At 40.3% G+C, this 9,950-nt stretch overlaps 1 protein-coding gene across 1 annotated transcript in view; it reads right to left on the bottom strand.

The window, feature by feature from the left end:
- PLXDC2 (plexin domain containing 2) overlaps positions 1-9,407 on the bottom strand; it is a 542,926-nt gene extending 533,519 nt beyond the window's left edge. Inside the window, exon 1 of the mRNA XM_077268328.1 lies at positions 8,456-9,407. Coding sequence (XP_077124443.1) covers positions 8,456-8,555 — 100 coding nt within the window. The 5' untranslated portion in view covers positions 8,556-9,407. The remainder of the gene's footprint in view (positions 1-8,455) is intronic.
- Positions 9,408-9,950: the final 543 nt, after the last annotated feature.

The raw sequence follows: 9,950 nt of genomic DNA, 5'->3' as shown, positions 1-9,950 counted from the left end.
AGAGCTTCATAAAAACCACAATTATCTGTACAACGGTGTGGGCAGAGCGCTCAGCCTGTGCATCAGTAAACATTAACGTGAGAGGAAAAAGAACAAAAGGGAATTCATGCAAATTTTAGTACAAATAGCTTTACCTACAACGCAGCCATGCACAACGTGCGGGAACCCGGTGAGATACATGGAAGGAGGGAGACAGCACATTGTATGCTAGTGGAAGGCATATGACCAGCAAGAGGGGTAAATTCTGGGGGTCTTAATATGGTTATGGTTGCCAAGACATATTGATGACCTATCGTTAGGATCAGTGGGGGTCCGACAGCCGACAAACCCACCGATCTGAGAACTACACAGCAGCTCCTATTCAAAATCATATGATCAGACAACCCCTTTAACCTTAAAGGGGTTGACCATAAAAAAATATATTTATCTTATTTAATTACTTATAAAATTTTATATAACTTACTAATATATTTTAATTAGCAAAAGCTCCTCCGATGCCTCACTTCTACCCTCAATCCCATATGCAGGCTCCATTTTTGGTCCTGTGGCTCGGCACTGGAGAGTGATTCTTGTGTCTGCACTGAACGGAGCTGGCTGACTGATTCATTTAAATAACTAAGCCAGTCCCTTTTTTTTCCTATATATCACCTGAGACAGGTAAGGGTCTTGGCTTAACTAAGGAAGCAGTCAGCCAGCACCCTTTACACCCCAAAAATCTGATACAGAACGCGATCTTCTCTATCTCTCCAGTTTCTGAGCTCAGGACAGGAAGTAGAGCTACCAGGACTGACCGTGGAAGGGGTCATCGGCGGAGATTATTGTACTAGCAGATTACGGTATATCGAATTGCATAAATATCAACACTTAAGATATATCATTTTTAAGTGGACAACCCCTTTAAGACTACCTTTAAAAAAAACGGACACTTGCCATAAATATGTAATTACAGTGCCTAAAAGTAGTATTCAACCCCCTGCAGATTTAGCAGGTTTAATAAGATGCAAATACGTTAGAGCCTTCAAACTTCAAACAAGAGCAGGATTTATTAACAGATGCATAAATCTTACAAACCAAAAAGTTTTGTTGCTCAGTTAAATTTTTATAAATTTTAAACATAAAAGTGTGGGTCAATTATTATTCAACCCCTAGGTTTAATATTTTGTGGAATAACCTTTGTTTGCAATTACAGCTAATAATCGTCTTTTATAAGACCTGATCAGGCCGGCACAGGTCTCTGGAGTTATCTTGGCCCACTCCTCCATGCAGATCTTCTCCAAGTTATCTAGGTTCTTTGGGTGTCTCATGTGGACTTTAATCTTGAGCTCCTTCTACAAGTTTTCAATTGTGTTAAGGTCAGGAGACTGACTAGGCCACTGCAACACCTTGATTTTTTGCCTCTTGAACCAGGCCTTGGTTTTCTTGGCTGTGTGCTTTGTCTTGTTGGAAGATGAAATGATGACCCATCTTAAGATCCTTGATGGAGGAGCGGAGGTTCTTGGCCAAAATCTCCAGGTAGGCCGTGCTATCCATCTTCCCATGGATGCGGACCAGATGGCCAGGCCCCTTGGCTGAGAAACAGCCCCACAGCATGATGCTGCCACCACCATGCTTGACTGTAGGGATGGTATTCTTGGGGTCGTGTGCAGTGCCATCCAGTCTCCAAACGTCACGTGTGTGGTTGGCACCAAAGATCTCGATCTTGGTCTCATCAGACCAGAGAACCTTGAACCAGTCAGTCTCAGAGTCCTCCAAGTGATCATGAGCAAACTGTAGACGAGCCTTGACATGACGCTTTGAAAGTAAAGGTACCTTACGGGCTCGTCTGGAACGGAGACCATTGTGGTGGAGTACGTTACTTATGGTATTGACTGAAACCAATGTCCCCACTGCCATGAGATCTTCCCGGAGCTCCTTCCTTGTTGTCCTTGGGTTAGCCTTGACTCTTCGGACAAGCCTGGCCTCGGCACGGGAGGAAACTTTCAAAGGCTGTCCAGGCCGTGGAAGGCTAACAGTAGTTCCATAAGCCTTCCACTTCCGGATGATGCTCCCAACAGTGGAGACAGGTAGGCCCAACTCCTTGGAAAGGGTTTTGTACCCCTTGCCAGCCTTGTGACCCTCCACGATCTTGTCTCTGATGGCCTTGGAATGCTCCTTTGTCTTTCCCATGTTGACCATGTTTGAGTGCTGTTCACAAGTTTGGGGAGGGTCTTAAATAGTCAGAAAAGGCTGGAAAAGAGATAATTAATCCAAACATGTGAAGCTCATTGTTCTTTGTGCCTGAACTACTTCTTAATACTTTAGTGGAACCAAACAGAATTCTGGTGGCTTGAGGGGTTGAATAATAAATGACCCTCTGAAAAGACTTTTCCCAATTTAAAAAAAACAAACAAACAAAGAAATAACATTCTTTTTTGCTGCAGTGCATTTCACACTTCCAGGCTGATCTACAGTCCAAATGTCACAATGCCAAGTTAATTCCAAATGTGTAAACCTGCTAAATCTGCAGGGGGTTGAATACTACTTGTAGGCACTGTAGTTTACTTGGTGTAAATTGAGCTGATTGCTTGAATTTGGCATTATTTGTATTTTGGTCGTGTGCCTCTCCATTACTACGTCCCCTCCCATTGATCAAGTAGGTGTGGCCATCAACTCTTCTCTAAGGAAGTCTTAAAAACCACACCCATTTGGCTAAAAATACAAGATTAATACCGAGAGAAGAAAGGAAAATATCTCAGGAATAAAAAGAAAAAATACGCTGAATTCTACAAAACAGCAGCATTTACACCAGATTAGAAAATATATATATATATATATATATATATATATATATATATATATATATATATTTTATTTTTTTTTCCAAGGAAATCCGTCATCAGGTTTTTACTGCCCCACCAGAGAGCAACATGACGTAGGGGCAGAGACCCTGATTCCAGTGATGTGTCACTTTCCTTTTGATTAAAAAATGTTTCATCTCCTGCAGATCTATCAGTTCTCTGACTACTGAGCTCTATATAACCTCGCCCACATCACTAATTGCCAGCTTTCTGTGTGCACTGTGCATAGGCAGAAAGTTTTTAATCAGTGGTAGGGGCAGAGTTATGCAAAGCTCATAAATATGTAGGACGACCTGATAGCAGGTTTACTGGTCCTATATTGATAATCTCTTATTGATAACACTTTTTCATTATTAAAACTGCAACAAGCAGCCCAGTAAGTGACCCATCACTAGAAGCAGGGTATCTGCCCCTACATTATGCTGCTCCCAGATTAGGTAGCAAAAATCTTATGACAGATTCCCTTTAAGACTGTTAGGACCTGAAACGCGGCAATAATTCAATAACAAAGAAAAGAAACCCCCCATAAACAATACTTTTATTAGATACTATTAAAACAATACAAATGTAGGTATACACTCTGAGTGTCTCCGGCCGGTGGAACGCACACTCGTGAATTAATAACTTCATATCTGGGAACGAGGGGAAGTGACGTCACCCTCTGCTACCTTATAGGAACACAGACCAGCTCCAATGTGCTCGCAGTGTATTATCCCGGCGGCCATAGGTTCCTGACTCCACATTTGTGGCGCCTGCTCTAGAGTTTGTATCTTTTGAGTCCCCCTGATGAACCCCAATAACTAGTGGGGCGAAACGTATATGGAAGAATGGATCATGAAATCGCTATTGGATAAGTACTCATTGCTTTTATACTCATAGAGCTTATTCACTGCTTATCGAATCCTGGGATATTGTTGTTGGGAGCTGCTTCTCCCGCGTATTCTGCATTTATATTGTCTGATTAAGGGGGTTATTACTGAGTCTAATATGTCACTATATTACTCCAGATTGCCCTTGGGAACTATTTAAGTCAGCAGCTATATTTATAACTGTGTTTTATATGTTTTTATATTCTTGGATGTGTTTCCAATTAACACTTTATTAATGGCACGCGTACGGCAAGGACTAGGGCCTGTCTCCTTTGAGCTGGGGTGCCAACTCATATATATTTAGGGTGCCAACCTCTGCGGTAAGGCAGGGATTACTGAGGGGGTGTTTAGGGATAGGTATCCATTTGACTCTACTTTCCCTAATTATGAAATAAATATTTTTTCTATACATCCCTTATCCCTGAGTCTGGCAAATGGCAGAGTGCAACACGTTATCAATTTAATCCCCTTTTTGAAACACTTGGAGTGTATCCCTACATTTTTATAGTATCCATTAAAAGTATTTGTTTTGGGAGCGAGTTTCTTTTCTTTAGTATTCATATTTTGGACCCCTTTCTGTTAAACTGGTTTTTGGCTGCAGCAACATTTGCAATGCACTCATTAACCCCATCACATCCCATGTCACCATGCACCTCGAGCCAACAAGGTGCATAACTGAACTACAAGAATCAGACAAGGAATATGACAATAAGACACTGCCCCCAGAGGAAGCTCATGTGAAACGCGCGTCGGGGCTGAAGATGGACCTTGGGACAGTTGTGTATATGGGTAAGCCATATCTTTTGTGACCATTCTCCTACCAATAGGCTGAAATTCACATTTGTTAAAAATATACATCTGTGTCTTCTCTCAGCAGTTTGAGCAACACTATTGAAACTTTTCTAGTACCTATTGATATCAATTTATATCATGCTTGAACACTGCTGCGGGGAAGCTGAATTGAATGGGATAAATAGTTAACAAGACCCTATACCCATTTATTATGCACTAACATTGTCCCTCTGTCTTTCTGTTCCTGGTGTCATTACTGATGACCTACCGTATTATTCTTGATTGTACTTTTTGGTAAACAATAAATATAATGTTTTATTTAATTATGGAACATACATGATCCATATTATTTTATGACCAGTTGACTCCATGATTTTGTAGGATGTAATTATTGGGGAGTTTCCTGTGTGACTTGGAACTATGGTCCCTAAATATCGCCATGCTTTTCAGTATATACGATTCCGAGGAATAAGAGAGTGCATAAGAAACACATAGAATCTATCAGGACACAGTTAACATTCTAACTTAGAAAATCTTACTTATCTTATGTCCATCAACATGACAGCATGTCCAGTCTGGACATACCTCTGTCAGCTAAATGTATCAGTAGCATAAATATCTAAACGTTTGGTACAATGTAACAGCGAATGTGTAAACAAGCAAGTAAACAGAGATTTAGAACATTGCTAAGAATTAAAGCCCAAAAAGCAAATATTTAGTTTGCAAAGATTATCTAGACGGGATACAATTGTGACAAGGTCTAAGCTGTTGGAGGTATTAGTTCTGGACAGATTTTAAGCTTCTACATATAAATAAAAATGTTCCAAGTCAACTACCAACAAACAGAGATCTTGAAAATGGTGAGAAACGGTCCCTGTCATGTAAACAAACTGGTTAAGAGCAATATAATGGCAAAGGTTGTACATCTCCTCCATGTTTGCGTGGGTTTCGTCCTGTTGACCAAGTTTCCGCAAACACTCCATAGACAGTGATGGGGAATTTAGATGGGGACAACGATGATGATGTCTGTAAAGTGCTGTGTTAATGGCACCATACAAGCGAGTAACATAAATTAAATGACTTTTTTTTTATTATTTACTGAAAATTACATTTTATGTCTAAAATTGTCAAATCTCTGATGAGCTAACCACTGGGTGGCTTTCTTCTGATTATTCTGCTGTCCGCTGCTTGTGGTCACCTGTACAGGTTTTAAATCAGGAACAGCATCCCATTGGACAATGCATGTGGGAGGGAGGTGTAATGCATGCTGGAAAGTGAAGGAGAGAATGTTCCAGCACATGTAGTGCTGGAAGAATGCTACAAAAAGAGAAACATTCCACTTGAAATGATTGGAAGGCAATTCTCAAAGCGTCAGCACCGTGACTCTTACTGGTCGTATTAGATTGATGTGTGAACCAAAAACAGTTTCAAATTATTGTACGGTATGGACCAGCAAGAACGGCTTTTATAATGTTCGGAGTAACCCTTTAAATCTGGATACAATGCCCAGATATAGGAAACATTCAGTCTGTACTGGCCTCTGGAATTAATTAAGAATGGTTCTAATTCCTGAGAGCAAACAGAGATCTCGAAATTGAGATTGAGAAATATTTAAGCATTAAAATACAAAGTATAACAAAATGTTGCATAAAACACAATACTCTTAAATATTGAATTTCTAAAGGAAATTAAGGTATTTCCTACATCTGACAGCAGATAAGAAGTTTTACAGGGCAATATGTACCATGGCATCAGATGAAGCAGCGATAGCACCTGTACGTCCCAGATAAGGACTAATACAACAAACAAGGCAATATACAAAGTCCTATACTAAGTCCCATCTTTGAAATCTTGACACATTTTTAGAGATTCACCATCAGAAATTGGGACTTGTAGAGCAAAGTAGGGACCGCTATAGAGTAATACATTATATTTAGAGGGTGTTTGATGTCAGTAATCAATGACACAGTGGACGTCTCCGACTTTCACATCAAAGAGGCCCAATTTCTAGAAGAAACTTTGTTTATGTCACGCATCCTCTACGGAAATGTGATGAGAATATTCTGCAGTCAGATATCTTGTAATAATGGGGGTCGTACATTATAATCGACCGGGGCCATAGCACCCGCATCCTGGCCCTAATTTACTAGGATTAAAGGAGAAATTATTTATTAGAACCTCAACAACGTGCACATTATTGTAAGCCATTAAAGTCAACGATGGAACATGCAAGATCAGGGTAATTGGAGGCATTATAAATGCTGGTGCCTCATTACATCAAAATCCCACAGAGCTTGTCATTAATTAATACAAGTCAGGGACTGAACATGGAGAGCCTGGGGACAGACACTGAAGGAAGATGACCTGGTTTGGCTAAGTCACCTGCAAGAAACAAATGAGCAATTAACTAAAAGCAGACAGGGGAACATCCAGCGGTGACAAAGGGGAGAATGGGGTCTACAGTAACTTCATACATCTAGACAGCTATAATGTAATGATAGATAGATAGGTAGATAGATAGATAGATAATAGATAGATAGATAATAGATAGATGATAGATAGAAGATAGATAGATAGATAGATAGATAGATAGATAGATAGATAGATAGATAGATAATAGATAGACGATAGATAGATAGATGATAGATAATAGATAGATAGATAGATGATAGATAGATAGATAGATAGATAGATAGATAGATGATAGATAGAAGATAGATAGATAGATAGATAGATAGATAGAAGATAGATAGATAGATAGATAGATAGATAGATAGATAGATAGACAGATAGATAGATATGAGATAGATATGAGATAGATAGATGATAGATAGATATGGGATAGATAGGTAGATATATAGAGGATAGATAGATAGATAGATAGATAGATAGATAGATAGATAGATAGATAGATAGATAGAGATAATAGATATGGGAAAGATAGATAATAGATAGATGATAGATAGAAGATAGATAGATAGATAGATAGATAGATAGATAGATAGATGAAATCTGCATGGATATCTGATAAGAATGTCTCCAGTAACTCCCCGATTCTGGTTGCAATCACTGACAGGCAGAATATTATAGATGGTTTACAAATCGATCATGAATTATAATGTATCTAGGACAACATCTACAGGACATGGAGCCTGCACTAGAAGGTTTACTCCATGAACTCTTGGTTTTACTGTTTTCTGTAATATTGGCCCAATCTATGACTGATAGGGGGAACTTGGAAGCTGGGCATCACTGGGGACAAGGTTTCTCCGTACAGCACTGCAGAACATGTTGGTGATATACCTATATCAGGTGATGGCTGATAGCACATTTCCTTAGTATCTTACACTAGACTTGTCCATTACAGGTGGCCTCTATTAACCATCTGTCCACAATGTGTCACTGATCATCAGTCTGCTGTATGTGTGGGAGCCATTTAACTCGTTTCTCTCCTTATTGTACAAAACACAGTAAGCATCATGCCATTAATATAATGCAGTAGGCTGTAGACGGGTTCCATGGGTAGATATTAGGGATTTGCTGCCCAGTGCCTAATAATGTCCTCTATTCTCCAAGCATTACATTAGGGCAGCCTGGGTTGAACTGACTTGTACTCAATACAAAAACATAAAAGCAAGACCAATTTGTGTAGCTGCCAGGCAAATCTCAGCCAACATTCCTCATACTTGTCCCCTATACCCAATCAACCATTAGTCAGGAAGGCTATATCGTTTTGTAATGCCGACTATAGGCTTAACCAAGCCTGGTTCTCCACATTTTATATAACATCTGGTTAACATCTTCATTCCTGGATAGCACATTTTTGTCTCACTGCTGGATTTTCCTACTAATCTGGATTTTTTGCAAAGACCATGATTATTCAGGAATCATACTGAGGCTATAATATTAGCCTGTTATAGCCAACAAATAAGAATAAATGAAGATCTCTCTTCCTACCTTGCTCCAGCTCTGCTGCTGTCAACTGATACTGATCAACTAACAACTTGAAAAGTAATAAAACTCCAAATATCGAGTTGGCCTTCTTAATCCTTCCCATAGTGCGGAGGAAACCTTCAACTCCCAAGGGAGATCCAGTGCCAAGGTAAAGACAATCCTTCTTCTAGAGATGGCCTGCTAGATCCAAAAGGAACAGTGTGAAGAAAAGTTCTACCAACACCAAAGAAAACTGTGGTTGTCTCTGGTTCCCCAAGGATTGTGCAGAAGGTCTGACTTGTCCAGACACACTCCTAAAGCTATGAGGAACTCCTTGGGATGGCTCTTTCTCCTGATCACATAATACCCTGTGGCAACTGTCAAAGAAAAACAATGAATGAGGACCAATTAGACTCCAGCTGGGATTCTTGGCTTCGGCAAACTTTTAATATAACATCTCCAGGCTACAAGAAGATGATGGTGGGGTCTTCTGACAATGTTTGAGGTCCAGAGGAGTGGTGACAGCATAAGAACACATCAGAAAAAGGAGGCATTGCTAAGAATTAGGAGCAATCCTATTCCCTAAGCTCATAGTAAACAGATGAGTATTCCAGACACCCAGATGTCAAGGGCTGTGAAATAGTTCTGAGGAGTGAGAAGAAGCAGTCCCACCACTCCCCAACCCTCTCACTTCTTGATGGACACTTCACATGCACTGAAGGCAGAGGATGCTCTGTTTGATCCTTCTCTGCATCTCATGCGCCTTCTCCTTCTTCAGATCTTTAGGCAAGTAGGATCGATGTCTCCAATTACTGGAGAAGATGCAAGAAGAAGCATCTTCCAGATCTCCTGTCCTCCACAAGTCTGCTGCTGGATCTAAGTCAGTTAGTTTGGAAAAGATCAGCAGTACATTACTGTCCTTTGCAAACACAGCTTGCTCTCTCTCTTTCTCCCACCTTACAAGCTGATTGCTCTTAGAAAGAAGAGGAAAAAAAATCACAGGCATGTTCCCTCCTTCCTCCTCCTCCTTCCAGCCACCCTCCTCCTCCTTCTCTGCTGCCTTCCAGAGCTGGGCTGCTCCAAGTCTCTGTTTACAGCCTGAGAGCACAATACTCATCTCATCTGTAGACACTTTCCATGCAGGACATAGAGTAACTGGAGGGAGAATCGTGGGCTGAATGGTGGAGATGGCCTGCATGCACTTATCACTGCAGCTCTGGACAGGAATGATGAGACATAGCAGGATATGAGTTCTGCAACAATGTATCAAACTTTAGACTGTTTTATGTGGGCAACAGTAATGTAGCAAGTTACCCTAATTCTAATGTATGTGCTGTATATTGGTGTACCTGCTCAGGACAAAATAAATACATACACACACACCCCCCCCCCCCCTGGCAAAAATTAAGAGACCACTGCAAAATGCTCAGTTCGTCTGATTTTTCTCTTTATAGGTATATTTTTGAGTAAAATGTAAATTGCTCTTTTATTCTATAAACTACTAACAACATGTCTCGGA

The sequence above is a fragment of the Ranitomeya variabilis genome, chromosome 6, assembly GCF_051348905.1.
Source record: "Ranitomeya variabilis isolate aRanVar5 chromosome 6, aRanVar5.hap1, whole genome shotgun sequence".
NCBI lineage: Eukaryota > Metazoa > Chordata > Amphibia > Anura > Dendrobatidae > Ranitomeya > Ranitomeya variabilis.
Note: the sequence above shows the minus strand (reverse complement) of the source record. Positions and strands in the feature narration are given on the sequence as shown.